General features: G+C 40.6%; 2 protein-coding genes across 2 annotated transcripts; one reads left to right on the forward strand and one right to left on the reverse strand.

Annotated features, from left to right (window-relative positions):
* Positions 1-4,032: 4,032 nt before the first annotated feature.
* On the reverse strand, positions 4,033-18,668 carry LOC149088244 (uncharacterized). Its single transcript, XM_089245813.1, has 5 exons — positions 18,284-18,668; positions 16,003-16,351; positions 15,041-15,216; positions 6,771-7,028; positions 4,033-4,412 (listed from the first exon to the last, which is right to left on the reverse strand). The coding sequence occupies exons 1-5, from the start codon at positions 18,504-18,506 to the stop codon at positions 4,222-4,224; spliced, it is 1,197 nt and encodes a 398-aa protein (XP_089101939.1). The 5' UTR covers positions 18,507-18,668; the 3' UTR covers positions 4,033-4,221.
* On the forward strand, positions 9,076-10,768 carry Ns1 (Nucleostemin 1). Its single transcript, XM_089245802.1, has one exon. The coding sequence runs from the start codon at positions 9,138-9,140 to the stop codon at positions 10,722-10,724; it is 1,587 nt and encodes a 528-aa protein (XP_089101928.1). The 5' UTR covers positions 9,076-9,137; the 3' UTR covers positions 10,725-10,768.
* Positions 18,669-20,875: the final 2,207 nt, after the last annotated feature.

Below are 20,875 nucleotides of genomic sequence, written 5' to 3' on the forward strand. Positions count from 1 at the left end.
TAAGTCATTGCACAATTAATGAAAAGCAATTATGTTATGTCTTTACAAACTTATTTAAGACAATGTTCTCTACATGAGGAGCGAAGCGCTCTCAAACCAGTTTGCACGCCTTCGCCTCTTCCGTGCGATGACATGAGAAATAAGTAAAAAAAAATTTTTTTTTCTTACAAATCACCAAATAAGGTTATGTTCTGAGCGGAGCGACGTCTTTAAGTTGAGATCACCTGCTGGTATCGCGGAGGTGGGGTTCGTTGATATTTTTGAACCGGTGACTTGGTTGGTTGCCGCTGCAATTCCCACATAAACCGTTTATCGCAGCGATAACTTGTGCGATACAATCCATTTGCATTTTTTGAAACGCACATGAATGTAGGCGCTGCTTCAGCTTCCCCCCCCCCTTCCCCCCCACACACACACATGCTGTAGCCGGGATCCTTAGCGGGCTCCACCATAGTAAATCTATAGTGAAAAACAAGATAAGAATCATCCAGGTCTCCCGGATTGAAGCTCTGTCAGCCCCAACTTTGTGGGGGGGGGGGGGGGCAATGCGCTACTCACGTTATTATAAAAATGAACTTATAATCTCTGCATGTGTTATCGGTGGGTCAACGGGGCTCGCCCTCCTCAGTCAAACAGGGATCTTAATATTATTGAAACCCCCCCCCCCCCATTAATTTGGAAATTATTGGATGTCTATGCAATTTAATTAATGTAATTCCTCCATTAATTCTGAAATTATATATATATATTTCTTGCTTCAATTCTGAAATTATTTTTAACGTTAAAAAATTTATTTCTTCTTTAATGTAATTCTAAAATTATCCTTCATTTTTGTCGCATCACGGTCAGTCATTTTCTGCCCGCCAGGGCTAATTAGAGCAGGACCTACAATTTGTCGCCTATTCGGAACGGCAGCGTTTTTTTATGCTCATCAAGAGGTTGGTGCGCTCGTCCCTGCGGTAGGAATCTTTTTCTGTGGTCATGTCGTTGTTTCTGTCGCACCCTCCACGTCAGGAAAGTTTCTGATAAGGGGCCGTTCAAGTATTACGTCATCATCGATGGGGGGGGGGGGGGTTTCCGATTTGCTGACTTGATTTTCCGATTTGATGACAAGGGGGGGAGAGTGGATAATGCTTACGTCATCAACCACCCTTTATGAAAATATGAGTTGTATTCAGAGGGGCGGAGCTGATAACGAAATTTTGCTGACTGGGGGGGGGGCAGCGTTTTGCTGACAAGGGGAGAGAGGGGGGTCAAAAATTTCTAAAAATTTGAATAATAATAATAATTTGAAAAATAAAAAATTCTTTTTTTGCTTACGTAATACTTGAACGACCCCGAAGGACGAACCGGGTATCGAACTGGGTATATTATTGACCTGGGCTACCGCGCCCATACCCCAGTCGATGAGATTAAGGGCGGCATTTTTATCTTGTCCGACACTGCCAACATTCTTTAACATAGAAATGTCTGCCCACGCAGCCACGATACGATAGATATGAATACGTTCATTGGTTTTATGTTAAAGAATATTTTCCCGTGTCTGACACAACACGGCGAGTATCTGTAGAGATGTGAATCCACCCCTAATTATAAAATTATTTCTCATACTCCCATTAATTCAGTTACTTATATCAATTCTTTTTTTTAAATTAATTCTTTTGTTATGTCTTGCATTAAATTCTAAAAAAATTATTTCTTGTTAGTGAAATTTAATTAATGTGATTCTGAAATTTTTTTCCCACTTATTCTGAGGTTTTCCATTCTCTTCTCTCTAGTGTGCGCGAATTTTTGTATAAATATTTCTCAGGAATTCTACATATTCTGGATGCTGACTTCTTCCAAATTAGAGTACATGCCGCTTAATGTGATCACATCTGGACTCGGGGGGGGGGGGGGTTCTTATAACAACAACCGAATGATAGCTATAAAAGGAAAAGTCCCGTTCGCAAGTAAGATGACCACACATCCCGTTTGGTCAAACGGCACACAGCTCTGTTTTTCTTTCCCAGATAATTCTTTACAAAATGAGTCGTCAGTCGTTCCTGCATTTCTGTTGTTCAGCCATTGTGAGGTGTTAGAATGGGATTATTTAATGTATATCACGAATATTACGATATTTTTTTTGGATTCAGCTGCAATACGTTTCATATATTCCTTCACAAAGTCTCTCGGAAAATGAAATTTTAATCTAGTCAACTAAAAGAAACTGATCAAGAACTGAAGGAAAGGGCTTTTTTTTTTTTGTCATACGTTTGTCTTCACTATAAGGTCATTGCAAAGGCATCTGCACACTTATATGGACATACTACGAACCGATTGCGACATTAAGTGCGGGAATGTTTGTTGACAAGGGAGGGAACAGAGAATACCAAGTCTCCTAGATAGTCTTGCAGCCTGATAACTATAAGCTACAAGGGGAAAAATAAGTTTGATTAAACCTTGGCTTCAGAATTTGCAAAAATAAACTTTCGACGGGGGGGGGGGAAGATAACATTATCTGATAACTATAAACGAATTTTCCCGTTATGATATTGGTCCGTTCCATTTTTTGCAAAAGTTATAACAATACCAGAATGAAAACGTCAGTGACTCTAATTAGCGGCGCCGATTGTATATAGTGTACAGTCGGAAGAAAATCTGTTTGAGTGCAATAAAGCCCCTCTTAACGGACACGTTTTTAGGCTGCCGGTATAGTGGAGCGAAGGGATAAACGATACGAGAATTGCGACTAGAAAGAAAAAAGTGCATAGGGTAGAGGAAGAGACGTGTCCGCGCAGGGTAAAAGTCGAAAAAGATTGAGAAAATGGCCGGAGGGGTTCTGGAATGTAAGGGTGTGATGATAATGCCTGCGCAGAAAAGTGGGGAGGAAACGGACCAATCAGCAGATAGCAAAAATCAGTATCATAGAGGTGAAGACAACCCAGATTGCTTAAGTCACGCACCTCATTCAGTCAATACCATCTATAGCAGAAGGCGATCTCACCTATAGCTATTTGATATAGCAGGCCGACGAATGCGCCATCTTTACCCTTTTTTGTAGTATATCTAATATTAGATATATTGTATGATGTTGGCTGAGTGTGGCGTCTTTCTATTTGTCTCGATGCTCGAGTATGTGAGGTTTAGAACGAAACAATACAATTGCTTTCGTCGCTAATCCCATTTAAGCGCTCCCGTATCTCGTGGTCGTCTCACTGTATTCGGCCTTAGATGCGATCAACCCTCTTTTACGGCCAAATAATAATTTTGCATAATAAAAGTAGGTACATATTTCAAACCCCTATTAACGGTCACCGCTCTTTTAGGGAAGTATTTTATTGTCCCGCTGGTGTCCACAATAGAGGGGTTTTACTGTAATTGTAGAGGATTTATGTTTCATCGATGTTAATTGATACTTACGAAATGAAATTTGATTTCATTGCATTGAATGTACTCTGCCAAAAGTCATGGGCTAGTTGCCTGATGTAATGCTTCGGCCTCCTTCAGCCCAACGAAATAAAGCAACTTGACGTAATGTAGACTCTGCCAGTCGATAGAATTAGAGCTTTTTGAAACCCCAGATTGACTCATCAGCCACCTTTGCGCGAAGTGTAACGCAGGTATCGTCGCTATAACCAATCGCTGTTCCCAATCCTGCTTTTTTTTCAATGATCAGACGTCAATTTTGAACAAAAACTGGTTTTGCCGTTCCAAGATGGAAGGCGACGAGGTCGCCTGCCTCTGTAGGCAGGAGGGCGGACTCATCTTACATCTTTGAACAAAAAAAAATTGTTTGCCGCTCCAAAGGGACGTTTAAACATTGAAAAAAAAACGATGGATAAAGGGAACAGCGATTTGCAATAATACTGTATTCAGACGCTAAAAGATGGTGGATGAGTCTACCTACGATCAGTGTCAATAGCCTTTAAAGTTTCCTATTGACTTTACTATCCCATGACTTATGGCATTTTCTCTGTGCATATTGTAATCCAAACTATGGTAAAAATTATCACTAAATAACACCATCCTATCGCATAAAAATGGTAACTATTTGATTTTTTATAAGTTTTTATTCGAATGATCAGCAGTTGCTATTGCATGAATACATATTACGTGTATTACATTCGCGCGTTTTTAATTTAAAAAAAAGAAGCGTAAGCAAGCTGGAGAAGAGACCACAACTGGTGCGCGGAACGTATCGAGAAAAGTGTAATCAGTAGATTTGTTGTCGGTTCAAGGCTAAGCTGGATTTCGTGGAACGATCGACAGGTTCGGGAATGAATCGGTGGTTTTTCCGTGGCCGCTGCTGCTGTCACGACCATCATCACCGGTGGGCGACGCCTCCAGCAGGTGGAACTTCTGCACCAGAGACGTTATTAATACGAGCGACGTGATTTCCACAAACGCTTGTGCGGGACACGACCTCTCACCTAATTGAATGAAGGAAAAAAAAGCCAAATAATACGTGATAGTATAGCTACTAGAACATATAAACCTTTTATCCTCATGGCAGGGGTTCTCAAAGTGTCTCTCCGCAGAGGAAACACGCATAATCAGGCCTAAAACATTTAAAAATGTGAACATCACACGACAAGTTATCTGCTTCCGAAATCGGAAGGCAGATGGCAGCACTAGTTGAACACATCGCAACGCAATCATTTCTAAGAAACAAACTTTACAATAAGTTCTCATCACGTACGCACACATTCCAACATGCACTCATTCGTTAGAAATTCCATAGAGAAACATGGACGAGTTACATTGTGGTTTAATGGTAGTAGTGGCTCTCAAAGTGTACGCCATGGCAATCGTGGGCCCTACAGGATAGGGCTGACCGGGATTTAACCCGTGAGCTCGAGACGATTCTTATCTCTTTTCTCTCATTTTTATGCACCATTCACCATTGTGGAGTCTGTGAAGAATCCTTGCTGACTGCTGCAGTATGTTGAGGACGCCGCTGTGGTGGTCGAGTGGTCATAGTGACGGACTCGTATCGGGGGTACCCGGGTTCGAGCCCCACCGTCGCCACAGTGGTTGTCGGTTGAAGTTGGTTTTCTATGGTTCCCAACTTTGAGGCGCAAATGCGATCCGATCTCCTCGTTAGGAAGTCTCGCCACAGAGAGAAATAGGCCTACAAACAGTACAAATATTCAGTCATCTATTACACTTTACACACGAAATATAGATGGCAGCACTGAAAAATCAGACACACTTTCAGTGGACGACCTCTGTGATGAGTGCCTGCTCGTACTTAGAAAACTTTCTTTGTTAAACTATTCTGGGAAGCTGCGGATGAGCGTTGACTGGGCAAGTAAGGCAACTAGAAAGGGAAGTATTTCAAAAAGCTCTAGGGCAAGAGAGAACCATGCATGAAAAAGATTGAGATACTCCCTTATGGGAACTTGGTTAGTTGTTGAATCTTAAATAAAATCTCGTGACCAGCAGACCCACAAAATTAAAATAAGTATTATCAATCTGGAAGTTTCTGATTCGAAGGATAGATGGCAGCAGATAACACTGAAAGAGCCCATGAAGTAGGAGGAAAATATTTTCAAGGTACGTATATATGTTGTCATTTTTTGTTTTTTCACACTATCTAAATTAACTTTTGGGGCCCACCGAAGGTCCAATCCTAGGAGCTCTGGTCCAGGATATGGGGGCCATGGCAGGAATACACACCCGCTCAAGAGCTCTTGATGACGTCACATACTATGCACCCGGGGCTCTTTCTCGTTAGCCCCGCTATGCATATAATAAGGAACCCGTCCTATTTTTTGGACCCAATTTTTGGCAAAAGGGGTTCCTTTATACATATTAAAATACGGTAAATATAGATAAGTGTTATGAGAATAAAAAGCGGGTAAATTATCATCAAGCATTGTAATGTTAGCTTTCTTTACATTTCTTAATATTTTTGAATATAAGCAACATCACTGATCGAATCCATCATCCTAGACTTACGTTTGTGGAAAATTTTCTGTAAATTTAAATAATTTATTGATGATTCATCATACTTCCCAATATGAGCTGTGGACTACACATAATCACCGGTAAAATGTGAAAAAATTTTAAATGTATTAAACTTACAAAAATGGTTGGTCACTATGCATAATAGCCGGTGATTATACATAACAGGATTTATCAAATTTCAACAACATATATAGCGGTTCTGTTTTAATTGGGAAAAATTATTGCGATGGTGAGTTTCTTTTTTTGGAAAGGAAAGTGGTGCCATCTGTTATGAAAATTAGGAAAAATGACGTCATCGAGGGTGCCATCGCAGCCTTCCTCCTTCCTCGGTTTTCGACTCTGGTAACCCTAGATACCAGGGCCGCAACTAAATGCTTGGTCACCCGGGGCAAGTGTGAATTTTGGCCCTCCCTTGTAATGTTGGAGGAGAGGTTTGAGAATAAAATTTGCGCCCCCTCTGGTCCAGCGCCCGGGACACGAGACCCGCCTGCTCTTCCTCCCCTAGTTGCGGTTCTGCTAGATACATACAGTGTTTGGGAAATGATAATAGCGACGTGACAGAGAACATTTTCCTTTTTCCTTAAAACCTCCTTATGGACGGGATCTACGAATGTTTCCGGCACAAACTCATTCGGTTTTTCCCACGTTTTCGGATCCGTTAATAGTGCACGAAAATCTACAGCGGTTATCTCTTTTAGCATCTCCATGCATTCTACCATTGATAAACTTTTCACCTGCCGTTTTAAACGCATAAAAAAAATAATTAATTATTCATCAAAGTACTTTAAATTGTATTGAAATTGCAGTATAAGTTTTACCTTCGCTGTCACGATAGAAAACTTGAGGTGCTGCTGCGGGAAGTCCGAGAGCCTCTAGCACGGTGGCAGTGGCGATTGGAAGTGAAGCCTTGTTTTCGACTATTTCTCGAGAGCATAAGTCTTGACCGTTCTTGATTTCCCTTAGTTCGACGCATATTTTGTCCTGTACGTCCGAACGAGCTGACAGAGCCGAAAGGCACACTCTCAATGACTGGAACAAGGATTCCGTGCCAATCATGAGCAACTTGGCTATACGAGCTGAGAATAAAGCAAAAATAGCACTGAAACACAAAAGTAAAAAAAAACTAAATACCGCTTGCCTAAAATTATTATTTCATCAATACGGACAGGGTGATTACTTAATTTCCCCTTGACGCATTTTACTAGTGAACCGTTGATCCTCTAGAGGCATACTTCCAACCAGTGCCGTCTTAACGCACAATGATGAGATCAAAAATGAGATCCGGTTGAAATTTTCTTGGATTTACCAGGTAGGGCCTCCGAAAAATCACGTGGCCCGAGAGCGCATGATACTCTTAAATCGGCCCTGCTTCCAACTAGAGGAGAAAGTTGGAACAGACAAATGACGTGTAGACCTGAGGTTAGTTATCCATGTTGCAAGGGTTGTATAGTTCTTAAAATAAAAAAAAATTAACTCTTTATACGAAACACCCTTTGCTCAAAAACCCTATTAGAAAGTTGTTACTCTGTCTCTCCTGAGGCCAACAAAGAAAATTCAACGTTTCTAACTATATGAGATATTAGAGTGCTGAGATATTAGAATTATAAGTGCTAGTTTATTAGAATTCACAAATCGGAGGTAAGGAATTCGAAATTCACGCCATCCAGTGCGTACAGAATCCTGCGGAAGACATTACACATGTTTCCGTACTAGATTCAATGCCGGCACGCCATACCAGTTTGAGCTGAACGACAACGAGAGGATTTCGCTAACCATTTCGGATTCAGCTGTAAGTTTGCGGACAGATTTATTCGGATGACGCTCAATAACTGCTGCAAGTACCATAGCATTTTCAGGTGTAACGACGGAGTGGGTGGGACCCACATTTCCGACTAACGCATCGGCCCCGTTGTCTGTCTGTCGAAATTTTTTGAATAGCTCACGAATTGTTTTCCCATCTGGGCCTTTTGCGACTTGAAATCTTCTCCTTGTGGCAGTAGGGCTGTGATTTAATCGGTGGTATATACTCTCCAACACAATAAACACGTTCTTCCATGGAATACATCACTTTCGGAATTTCTTTCACTATACGCTAATAGCGGTAACGTTTCAACGGCGAAATCTTCGACGACTGTCGCTCTTGGCGTCTGAGCTATCTTTATAGGAATCTGTAATGCCACCTGTGGCACCATCTATCTGCACAATCTGTAACTAAATGTTTGAGGTTTCTGTATCAGATTCTTACAGTTTTTTTAATAAATTTACCACTGGTTTCATGCTTCTAATCTATCACCGTTTCCGAGTTATTTATTTTCAAAGTCAGGGGTCCTTCGTGAAACACCCGGTATCTCTCAGTCCAATAGATATGCTGCATCCATAAAAAAAACACTTAAGAAGGCACTGAGAACATAATTATATTAGTATCGCCAACATGCCGCTCTACATCCACTTTAAAAACTACTGCGGTAGGTGCTCAACCTTTTGGAGAGTGTGGGCCACTTGAGTGATCTGGAAATGTGCCGCTCAAGTGATCTGAACCGCGGGTCACTTTAATGATCCATTTAAATCTCAAGAGCCACGTGAGTGATCCAGGAATGTGCCGCGGGGCCACTTAAGTTACTTTGACTCAAGCATGTGCCACGGGCCACCTAAATGATCTCTAAATGTGATGCGGGTCACTTGAATGATCCGAAAATGTGTTCCGAACCAACCACGGGAAATGAAGCACTATATTGCAAATTTAAGTCGACTGGTTCGGCTCGAACAACTCAAGTGTCCTGTAAATTATACTGCCGGTCACCCCCCACCCCCCATAGAATTCATTCAGTCGATTCCCGTGGTTGGTGATTTTTCGTTGATTTTAGCAATAATGGCCACCTCGTTTAATTTTGGCGTTATTGTTGGTGAATGTTGTCATCGATTCGTTTTTTACAGTATTCTTGTTGATCAAATATGGTCATGGAATGAATGCGTGTTGTTTATATATATCAAAATGACAAAAATCAAATTTTATTAATAAGGAAAATTTTTTTGTAGTTTATAAAAAGTATTAGAGGGGAGAAAAATATTAATTTCTTCTCACCCGATTCTTTGCGAAATAAATTGAAGTGGAGTGAATACTTGAGAACCGTAACCGCGATACAACACACGCCGCTGTTATCGTTGATGTAAACAAAAAACAGACGATGGGTAAGTTTTATAAAAACGCAAATAAATTGTCTGCCGTCCGCAAGAAATTAGCAAACATTAAGCGTCGAAATAGACGAGATAAAAAAAATATCGCCAAAAAACTTGGCGTGTCCGACATAAACATCAAACATGGCGCGCGTAAAGTATTGGAAACGGAGGCACATCAGGACAAGGTGGCGGCGATACTGGGTTCTTGCTCCGGAAACCTAGGACAGATACAGAAGAGGAACAAGAAGCGTTTCTTCAAGACAGCGTTGGCGGATCTTTCGTCGCCTGCCGTTGAAATTCCCATAGACGAATCTGGCTTCGAATACAGCGACCATTTCAATCGCCAAATGTTTAGGAGCTACTTCAGAGAATTCAAGAAGGTCGTCGAAGCCGCTGACGTCATAATCGAGGTACTCGACGCCAGGGATCCGCTCGGGACCAGGTGTCCGAAGATCGAACAGATGATACTCGACTCGGGATCCAACAAGCGGCTCGTGCTGTTGCTCAACAAGATCGACCTCATCCCACGTGAGAACCTGGAGAAATGGCTGAAATACTTGCGCCAAGAGTTCCCGACGGTCGCCTTCAAGGCGTCCACCCAGACCCAGGCTGATCACCTGTCTCACGCCAAGGTCGCCGCGATCCACATGAGCGAGTCCATGCAGTCGACCAGGCGCTGCGTGGGCGCCAATTTCTTGCTCAAGGTACTTGGCAACTACTGCCGCAACCAGAATATCTTGACGTCTATCAAAGTAGGAGTTGTTGGGTTCCCCAACGTTGGTAAGAGCAGTATAATCAACAGCCTGAAGCGTTCCAGGGCATGCACTGTGGGGGCGACACCCGGTGTCACAAAGAGCATGCAGGAGATTGCATTGGATAAACACATCCGGTTGCTGGACAGTCCTGGAGTAGTGTTCGGCAAGGAAGGGACTTTGTCATCACTGGCTCTTCATAACGCTGTGAAGATAGAGAAGCTAGATGACCCGATATCTCCTGCGGAGGCGATAATGCGGAGGGCCGATCGCCAGCAGCTCATGGAGTATTATAAAATAGGGGAGTTCAAATCTGCCGAAGAACTTCTTTGTTATATATCTCAGAGACTGGGCCGTTTCAAGAAAGGGGGCATACCAGATAAGGGTGCGGCCGCCCGTAAGCTTTTGAACGACTGGAACAGTGGCATAATAAAATATTTCACAGAGCCACCTGAGACATACCAACCTACTGTCCATGTGTCTGCTGAACTTGTGACTGAAATGGGTAAAGCGTTTGACATATCCGCTGCGGAAGAAGGCATGGAACTCGACAAGTTATTTGAAAAGGATGCTGAAGCTGATGGCGAAGGTGTGGGTGCTCAACAAGGAACTGCTTCAGGTATGGACACTGATCAGGCCGTCGGAGGAGAAGTCACTGTCAAATTCGGAAAGAAGAAGAAAGGTAAAGAGAGCGATTCAAATAGGGAGCATTACTTGCGCCCAGAGTTTCAGCAGAATAGGGCGAGGAAGAACGCGTTTAAAAAAATGAAGAAGAAGATGAAAAAGGACAGTAAAAATGCTGCGATGCTTTCGGATATTGTCCAGTCCGCTTTGTGTATATGATGAGTGAGACGGAAACTTGAAAATATAAATTACCTAGTATATGATCTTTCTAAGGTGTGAATAACTTTGTGTAATTACTTTAATTTGAAATTCTATTAATGGTACGATTTGGCAAGTTCCCAATGGTGCACACACATACACACTTTTCCGTTATAATCATGCCACACATTTTTGACACTAATTTGCCATGTTTTGACTTGTTTCTTTCCTCATGCCTTTGACATTATACTAAGCGTATAACATATAACTACTACTTCCAGTGTGACTGCTAACTGTCATGCATGATTCTGTGAGAATTCGTCCAGGTAAAAAGTGTTAAGTGTCGTATTCATAATGGAAGAATACCTTCCCAGTATACAGGGTGTTCTGTAAGTGCTAATGCAGCCTTTATCTCAAAAGGCATTCAGAAATTATCCTGTACCAGTTTTGAGAATGAAAATACAGTTTGTAACAAAATAAAAAATCTTAATTTACATATGGACACCCTGTCCGCTAACTTCCAGTTAGGAAGTTGTTGCACTGTATCCCCTGAACTCAACAGAAAAATTTCCATGATTCTAAGAGCAATATTCATTGAGATATTCTAGTTCAAAAAACGTTAGAGAAAAGTTAGGAAAAGACAGCGAAAAGTAAAGGACACAACACTTTCCCTCATTTATGTTGTCCTTTCCCAACTTTTCTCAGGTTTTTGGACTTGAATATCTCAGCGAATATAGCGCTTGGAAACTTGGAATTTTTTTTGGTTGGCCGCATTTTCTTATTTAAAGTAACTGACTCCTTATTAATTATAACAAATCGTGTTAATTATTAAGAATCAGGGGTCTGCCCAACCAAAATTTGGGCCAGTTTTCTGGACCCTTCACAAAATTCGGAACAGCTTTGGTATAAGGGACACGCCAACTTGGCAACTTTTTTCCGACGATAAGGTGCCGGTGCACTGGCATAGCTGCCAAGTCTCCCGAATTTTCCGGGAATCTCCCGAATTTTAGCTTCATCCCTCGACCTCCCGAAAAGTTCTTAAATCTTCCGAAATTTTACGAAAATCAAAAAAATCCCTCTAATTGTCCCTAAAAATTCTCTACTTCATTAAAAAAAAATCCCCGCTTATGAAAACAATCCTTAAGGAATTTCTTGTGGGGCATGAAGCCTCTTTTTTTTTTCTCCTTTCGAAATGATTTCAAACGTCATATAAATGGGGAAATTCCCCATTTTACAAACCCTCTGATGGTAACAAGAAAGTTGTTTGTCTTATCGTGCAGGGAAATAGCTTAGCAGCCAATAGTCCTGGATAATAATTGATTATAGTGACGCGCATATGGTCAAAATTTCTTTTGTTGAAGTTATGTACGTGCGATATAACAAAACATGAATACTGATAAGCAAAAACATAGTTAATAAATTTTCAAGATACTTATTCCGATGAATTTCCTTTCATCAAACGTTCCAGAAGAGGGCCGACTTTTCCTTTTTTGTACAAGTTGTGTTACTGACATAAACATCGGTCATGGTGGAAAGACTGACATCATCACCCATGTGAAATGAAAAAAAACATCAAGCAAGTGTCTCCAGAGTCAGTGTTCTTCAAAAATTGACACTCTTTCCCTTCATCTTCCGATGATTTTGGGGTCATTCGCGCAGAATGTTTGTTCACAGCGTTTCTGATTGAACACAGTATTTATTTATTTTTTAGATCACCATTTTGAAGTTTTGGCGTCCAATTTCACTTGTTTTTTGCGTAGAGATTTTATTCCCAAGGGTTTAACTTCCATGTGTGTAAAATCCCTATTTTAATTTGACTTCAGTTTTTCGAGTAGGGATTTTATTCCCCAACGCTTTAACTTTTATGTGTAGAAAATCCCTATTTCATTTGGAAAAATCCCTTTCGTATTTATTAGGGAGTGGTTTTAGCATAAAATATGGGTTCGCGCGAAAATCTCCCGAATTTTCATTTTCAAAAGTTGGCAGCTATGCACTGGTGTTCTGCGTTGCCGTTGCCTGCTGGGTTGTCGTTGTTCTAGAATGTTCTTTGTTTAAAAAAAATACAGCGAGATGGTACTGGTGGTTGTTTTCTATTGTTTCTAGCGTGTCTTTTAAAACTTCCAACTGCTATTTACTAAATATTACTAATTTATAATTATTTTTATTATTATAATTATGGTTGTTGGTTTTTAGCATGTTTATGCTTGCTTGAGCATCAATAGCGTATATTATAATCATATATATAATCATATTTATAATCCAGATCTTATTTGTTTTCATTTCTCTTCATTATTTTCTATGCTTGCGATTTTTTTTTTCCGGCCCCTATAATGTGTCTAACGGCCTTGGCGACTTTTGATGGGGTCGTCGGATATGTTTGGCGCCGAAAATCGCCAACCTGTCCCTTATACCGAAGTTGTTCTGATTTTTTTTCACAAAAATAAGTAAAATTTCCACAAAAACAAGACTATGTAAAAAAAAGTAGACAGAACCCCCCCCCCCCAACCCCGAGAATTCATATTGTTTCAAATAATCTCCCACCCAATTTAATTCAGCATTAATGAATAAACTAACAAACAAATTATTAGAAGCAGACTATAAACAAACGAAGCAAGAAATACAAACACCAAAAATCTGGTTATGCAACATGAAAGGTCATTATGCCCAAATTTTAACTTTGTGAATTAACATTTTTCTTGCAGAAAGTGTTTTCATTTATGAATCCCTCTCCAACTTTCAAGTGTATGCCTCATGGTGATTTCGTATTGCATATAGTGCAGGGTTTCTCGATTATTTCGATGCACAATTAAAGGGTCCTTCAGCATCAATTCAATCGCTTATTTCAGAAAATTTATCTAATTTTAATATAATTTTCTAAGGTTTTAATCTTAAGGCTTCTAAAATCTTTGAAACCAAAATTGTAAAACCTCTCATGATCAAGAAAATATTCTCTTGATATACATATTTCGAGAACATTCTCGAACCAAAAGTTGTCATTATGAGCTGATTATGCCAAAAATTGTTTTGTTTTAAATGTTTCAGTCAATGAAAACTGATTTATATTTCATAATATAAACAAAATTAGTAAAAAAACTCATTATTTAAAAGAAAAATTAATATTCTCAATTATTCTCCAATTTTTACATCCAGGAGAATATTCTCGCCTCACATCTCTAGGTATTTATACCATTAGTGCAACGGTATTATTATTTTAAATAAACAATTAGGTGCATATCAAGCGTAGCCAGAAATTTTGTTCGGGGGGGGGGGGAAACCAAAGTGATAGAACAATAGATTTGGCCATCTTTTTTCTGTCATTTTCTCACATTTTGGGGGACCAGACCCCCAAGCCCCACCTCCCACTATGCCTTCGGTGCATATAATTCAAGGCTTTATACAAAAAGTAAATTTCTCTTCTTTTTTTTATCAGGTGAATCGTGCCGCATTCCAAATACTTAATGCAGTTATATCTAAGATTAGCTCCCTATATTTCTCTGCGATTTATAATGGCTATCTTTTTGCACTGTATCTAGAGATTAGGTCCTATATTTACCAGAATTTCTATATTTCTTTTAATCAACAACTTGACCACATTTCAATACATGCATACTATACTAAATTAAATAAAGGGAAAATCAATTTCAATTTCGTTATTTCTATCAGTGATTTAAAAAAAAAAAAAACATCACCTGATTTAAATCAGGCTTACCCTGGCTGTTGGGCAACCATTGTTTTAAACCAGGCCAGATTTTACCAGTCAAAATTGGTTTTGACCAGGCCACCGGCTAAAAGTGGTTTTAACTGGCCATAAGTGGTTGAAACTATTGAAATGGTCTTAAACTGATGTAGTAATAGTTTGAACTGTTTTCTTTCATTTAAAATTAATATCAGTTTTTACTTTTATCAAAATATTACAAACATCAAAATATGTTTTTTTTTAAAACAGGGTTGCATTCGCTTTAACCAGGTGTAGTTCTAATCATGCAGAAAGCATGTTTCAACCGTCCTGGTTGATTTATCTGTTTTGACCATTTTAAGTGATCTACTACTATAGACGACTTAAAATGAATTCGACCTCTTTTTCTCGATTCCACCTTGTTTAAATGGATGAGAATCCTCCTGGTGTGATGTTTTCTCCTTACATCGATTCTCTTCACATCTTTACACCGGAAGCTCCAGCTCTATAACTCTGTCATCATGCGACACTACAGATTTTCAAGTCTAGGAATCGACACGTATTCAGTCAATAATTAAACATCAGGTTTTTTTTATCAGTGATCAGTATTATTACTCATAGTTATCACTCTTTATAGTTATTGTCAGAAATATCTACTTACTTGCTTCGTTTTTCAGGCTGTTGTCATCTGTGTCCTCGGTGCGTTCAAGTAAAATTCCCACGTATATTTTCCCAGTTCTATGTGCATTCGGAATTTTCTTTAACATCAATACAATGGTGTTTAGGAATTTCTCTTTTAAATCTTCTAATTTCCGAACTTGTTGTGTGGAGTCGGACCTGTAAAATATACACAGTTATTGAGAAATTTCTTTTGTCAAATCAAAATTAAGTGAAACATTTTCATATATATTTGAATATTTTCAAGTTGGATTTCAGAGGTCGATTTAGAGTTTTTGCATTACCTTTACCCATTCCAGTCTAATTTTCTTGACAACTGATTCCTTCCATATGCTCCCTGTCTGCTTACCCATCATCCCCACACATATGCCTCTGTCTCTAAAGGCCAAAACAATATAGGCCTACTGAGGTGGTGGTGTGAATAATTATTCATGGAAATTACGTGACATCAAATAGTGTGTTTCAGCCTGAAGTCCCTCGCTCATGACGTTACTCTTTTGGTCATTTATTTCCCTATGCTTACATGCTCTCTTGGTCAATCTTTTCGTTGCTCACTGACTTGGTCTTTCTTTTGGCTACTAACATGCTTGCACACTGACCTGGCTACTCAAGTGCTTGGCTGTGAATGGCCAGGTTGCTTATCTATTTGAGTAATCAGGTCAGTTGCACACTGTTTTGGCTACTCGCATGCTTGCAGACTCACCTGGTCCCTCTTTTTGTCGAGGAAGTGGCTTAATCCCTCGTGACCTAGGCCACTCTTTTGATTGCTCACTGACATGATCCCTTGCTCTATAGGCATAAGCATATTTATGATTTTGCTGCCCTTCTCGCATTCTACTCTAATTTCCTTGACCACCCATTCCTCAAATTCCCCCCCCCCTCCAAATACACCTCTGATTGGATGTTTATCAGTATTTCTTGCGATACTTGTAAAACGATTATTACCTTTCTTTAGATTTGTATCCTTCCACGTTGTCAGGTAAGATCATTATCATGGATTTTAAATACTCCTTCAACTGGTTCAGATCCTCCTGCAGTTTCGAGTCATCCAGTGTGCCTAAAAGGATGAGCTGCATCTGCCCGAAGGCAAATAAAAGTAGTTTTTCAGAGATATCTGAGGAAGAAACCTGGCTGCCGCTCTTCGATTCAATGAAACTAGTCAGTTCTGTGATCCCTATCTGCAGGATATTTCCTAAATTCTCGATATTGTTTACGCCGACATACTCTTCCAGGTATTTCTTTAGTATTTCAGAGTTTTCTTCAGACTGCGATTCTGACCAGATTTCTTTCATGTCTGAAAGAAAAGTTTCAAATTTTATTTTCCATGTAAAGCATGAGTATGGACACTTAACAGAAGATTCATTAGTTGCGGGCCGACTTAAAATGCGTAGGCAGGTACATGAGGGGATCCCCATGATAACTTTGTGCATTGTGGTTTATATTGATTATGACAAACATGTTTGTGCCCACAGAGAGTAGGCAGACTTTCAACAATGTTCTTTTGGGGAAAACAGGAAAATTTAGGCATCTGCCATTTTAAGTATGTAAGACAGATGGCAGCACTTTAACATGAAACATGCACAACTCTCACATCATAAATACATTCATGCATATACAACACTTCTTGGTATGTGTCAATTCGTTAGAGATTCCCCAGAGGAATGTTTAAGAGGTGCATGTACAGTGCGGATGTGTTCTGGGATCTTGTACTGCTTTGACCAAGATCCTATGAAACTAGCACACACACAGGCACATATTTACTGGTGGAGGTTTAGCGTGCTATAACCCAGGGAGGCAAATTAGGAGAAAGGGAGAAGGGCGGCAGCAAGATTTGTGTAGCTCACATGCAGTGAAGCCATAAAACCACCTCTGTCTAGAGAACAAGTGACCAAAGGAATGACCTAGAGGGGGAGGGGTGAGTATGCATGTGAATGACCAAAAGTGACCTAGAGAGTAAGTAATTTAGTGACCAATGACAGAGACAGAGGGACTAAAAGAGTGACCTAGAGCATGTGAATGACAGATAGACCACAAAGAGTGACCAGGTAGTTGCTTAGAGAGCAAGGGATCAGGTTGGTGAATGACTTAGAGATTGGGGGACTAAGCAGGTGTGCCACCAAAAGATTGATCTATAGCAGTTTTTTAAGCTTTTTTGTTCCATTGGCCCCTTCTTCAGAATTTTTATTTCTCTCATCGCTCTCCCCCTACTCAAGCGTACCCATAGGATCCTACGTTATACCCGTAGCTTCTGTTGCCCTCCTGAACAATTCCATTTTTTTTCCACCGGGGGGGGGGGGGGATATTTCCTACTTTTTTGGGAACACTGATCTAGAGGGTGTGCAGGCCTAAAAGAGTGAGCCTGGAGAGTGAATGACCACGTCATTATGTGACCAGAAGAGTGGCCTAGGTAGTGTGTGAGCATGTGTGACAAACTATGTGCAAACTTCTAAATGACCTAGAGAGAGACCAGCTCAGTGAGTGAATGAAAATGACCTAGAGCGTGAACAAGCATGTGAATGACCAAAAGAGTGACCAGATCTGTGCGTGACAGAAAACAAAGTCTTAGGGAGCGAGGACCAGGTCAGCGAACGACCAAAACGAGTGATCTAGAAAGTGTAAGCATGTTAAAGATAAAAAGAATGACGTAGAGAGCGGGAGATCAGCTCATTGAGTAACAAAAAGAGTTACCTAGAGAATGACGGATCAGGTCAGTGAGCGACAAAAAAATTGACTTACAGAGCGAAGAATCGGGCCAATTAGTGACCTGAAGAGTGTGAGCATATAAGTGACTGAAACAATGAGCAAGCATTTGAATGACCTAGAAAATGAGGGAGAGAGTGACTTGGAGAGTAAAGATGAGAGTGACTTGAATAAAGAAGCGTATTTACAGGTGGAGGGGGGGGGGGGTTTGATCAAAAACGTGACAAAGAAAGAGTGCGAACATGTGAGTGAACAAAAGAGGGACATATCAGGAGCGAGTGCACAAGCGGCTTATAGCCTAGGGCAGCATATTTGCGAAATTAGTGGTCAGGAAAATTAGACTATAGTGGGAGAACGGGGGCAAAACCGTAAATCCGGCTCTGACAGCACAATAGCCTCTGGTCGCAGTTTAAGGTTCCATGGAACCACCCTACCTCAATTTCCACGTCTTATGAGAATCAGGTCATGCATGTACTGTACGTCACCAGTCTGCTGAAGAAATATTTGACAAAAAAAACAAATTCACCTTTTCCATGCGTTGTTGTCGATTTCAATGTCTCGAATGGTATTTGTTCCAGCTGACTGGATTCATCTATGATCTGTACACCTGATTGCTCTGTCTCTTCTAGCCTAGCTGCTGATTGGTGCAGTACCTTAGCGAACAACCACCATCCTCCAATAAGTACCGCTATTAAGGTTATGAGCACGGATACCGTCGTCAATGTAGCAAACTGGGCGAAATCGAACATTTTTTTTTTTTTTGCCTGTAATGTTGGATTTTTTTAGATCAAAAAGAGAGTGTTTGCATTTGAAGTATGAAAGTGGCAAATGTGGGACTAAAAGATGGAAGGGGGGTGAGAGAAAGAGAAGAAAACAGTAAATAAAGAACTGTTTGCGGAGGCTGTTGGAGAAAAGGCTCATCAACCTCACTCACACGCAACCAGCTTTAGTGGCTAAAGTTTTCGAGAGGAAAAAAAGTGCACCAGCGGCTGGTAAACAAGCCCACGCATACAACTTCTTTATGGTCACAGACGTTTACGAGGAGTTCGTGTCTCGCTCATGTAGATGCGGGGATTTCAGTTCAAAAATATGTCAGTGGTCCTCTTCAAATTAAGAGATTGATAGGGCTGCTCGGGAATAATCTCGTCTCGGGGTTTCTTTCCTCCATACATTTACCAGTGCCGTCTTAAGGCATGGGCCCACCCGGGCATGGCCCGGGGGCCTCAAGCGAAGAGGGGCCTCATAAAAATGAGATCTGGTTGAAATTTTCGAGAAGTTGTTTGGTAGGGCCTCAGAAAAATCAATTGGCCCGGGGGCCCATGATACTCTTAAGACGGCCCTGACATTTACTAGAAAGAGATCCGCAAAAGATCCCATCGGGGCTCGCTCCAGGGTGTGGGTGTCCTGTACAGGCGCGGCTTGAGACGAAATTCTCACGTGCGAGACACCGGCGCTTTATCCCACTGAGCCAGGGCCGTAACTGGGGGAGGGGGGACAACTGCCCCGGGCAGAAAAATTTAGGGGGGGGGGTGGCAGTTTTAGGTGGGAACAAAGAACACCATTACAAAATTATCTAATTTTAAAGTTGTGGGAGCGGCTGAATCATGATTGCCCCCCGGGCACTGAGCTATAGGGGAAACCACCTATGAAATAACCTATTGTGCATCAGCCCCACCAGTAAAATGACCCTGAAAACTCGTATACGCTATTTCGCATGCATCGAAAATTAAATTTCTCTGCAAATTATGTCTAATATACGGGGAATATCCCATGAATTCGTAAACAGCTTAAACCACTCATAAAAATTGGTGGAATTCGTACATTTGAATGCGTTTGCGAAAAAAATTCTTACGAAGTGGGATTTTTTTTTCTGTTGTAGAAAAGAAAAATCAAATTTTTGTCGATAGAGGGTGCGGCACGAAAGCAAATCACTGGAAATATGCAAATAGGGGTCCTATAAAATGCAGGTTGTACGATTAACAGCTCATTTGTTAGTTTTCCTGTTATTGGCGCTCACAAGGTTTTCATTGTGATGTAGACATTGGTGAAGTTGTTTTACCTCAGCGGCGGATCGCTGGCTGAAGCTTTACGAACGTTTCTGACGTACAAGAGATTAAAGAAAGGTTCAGATCCAATCACTCCTGCTGGACTGGTTTCTCATGCCAGGAATTTTCATGAATTCCGAGATTTTTCTCGCATCAATTCTGAATTTTCATTGGTGCAAGGCATGACACAGAAAAAGATTGCTACCGCAGGGAGTCCCACACCGAGGGGTTAGCGCATCAGCCTATCGGTGAGTAAAAAAAAGATTGCCGTTCGGAATCGGAAATAAATTGTAGGTCCCGGCCTAGTTAGCCCTCGTGTGCAGAAAATGATCAAAAGCTAGTTATTCAGTTATTCCTCATTTTTAATTCGTCAATTTCATTTCTCTTCAGTTCGAATTTTTGAAATAATTTCTTTCGTAAATCCAAAATTTTCTTTAGTTCTGAAAAATTTCAATCGATTCAAACTTTTCATTAATTTTCGTGTTAATTTACATTTATTTGTGTCCAGTGGATGCCTGACCACCCACAGTATCTTGTAACGCTGGTCTGAGCACCCATAGAATTTGTTCAGAAATCGAATTGCCCCCTCCCTACATAAAGATCAAGTCGCACATCCACTGGTCCGAAACACTACCGACACCTCTGATTGTGTCAATAATTTTTTGAGTGGATATTTTTCAGCATTCCTAGAGTGGCCATACGTCCCGTATTTCCCGGGACAGTCCCGGTATTTTCTGTTTTTCTGGTTGTCCTGACTTTTTGGCGAAAGTGTCCTGGTTTTTCCCGTATTTTACACGAAGCCTACTTGAATTTTTATTCTTTACCGAAGTCAAAGATTCACATTATTTTTCAACTCATAAATTATTTTATGATAATTACAACTATAAATGAGAATATTAATCGCCCACATTTGTCTCGATGAACGTTTTTTTTCGTGGAATTCATTTTAATCCACTGCAATTTGCAGTAATGGTTCATTTCCGCCATTGCGATTTTTCCGTAATTTCAACAATATTTGGCAACTTTGTTTGGTTTTGGCGGTAATTGGTGATGTCCCGTATTTGGAATCCCAA

The sequence above is a fragment of the Pholcus phalangioides genome, unplaced genomic scaffold, assembly GCF_987345545.1.
Source record: "Pholcus phalangioides strain wild (caught in Gottingen) unplaced genomic scaffold, Ppha-v1.0 ptg000003l_1, whole genome shotgun sequence".
NCBI classification, from domain to species: domain Eukaryota; kingdom Metazoa; phylum Arthropoda; class Arachnida; order Araneae; family Pholcidae; genus Pholcus; species Pholcus phalangioides.

Bases quoted from the DNA above. Each gene is read 5' to 3' on its own strand.
- Ns1 (XM_089245802.1), top strand. From the start codon at position 9,138: ATGGGTAAGTTTTATAAAAACGCAAATAAATTGTCTGCCGTCCGCAAG.
- LOC149088244 (XM_089245813.1), bottom strand. From the start codon at position 18,506: ATGTTCGATTTCGCCCAGTTTGCTACATTGACGACGGTATCCGTGCTC. The intron at 15,217-16,002 runs GTAATAATCGTT...TATATTTTACAG, and splicing joins GGATACAAATCTAAAGAAAG to GTCCGACTCCACACAACAAG. The intron at 4,413-6,770 runs GTAAAACTTATA...TCATTCAATTAG, and splicing joins TTTCTATCGTGACAGCGAAG to GTGAGAGGTCGTGTCCCGCA.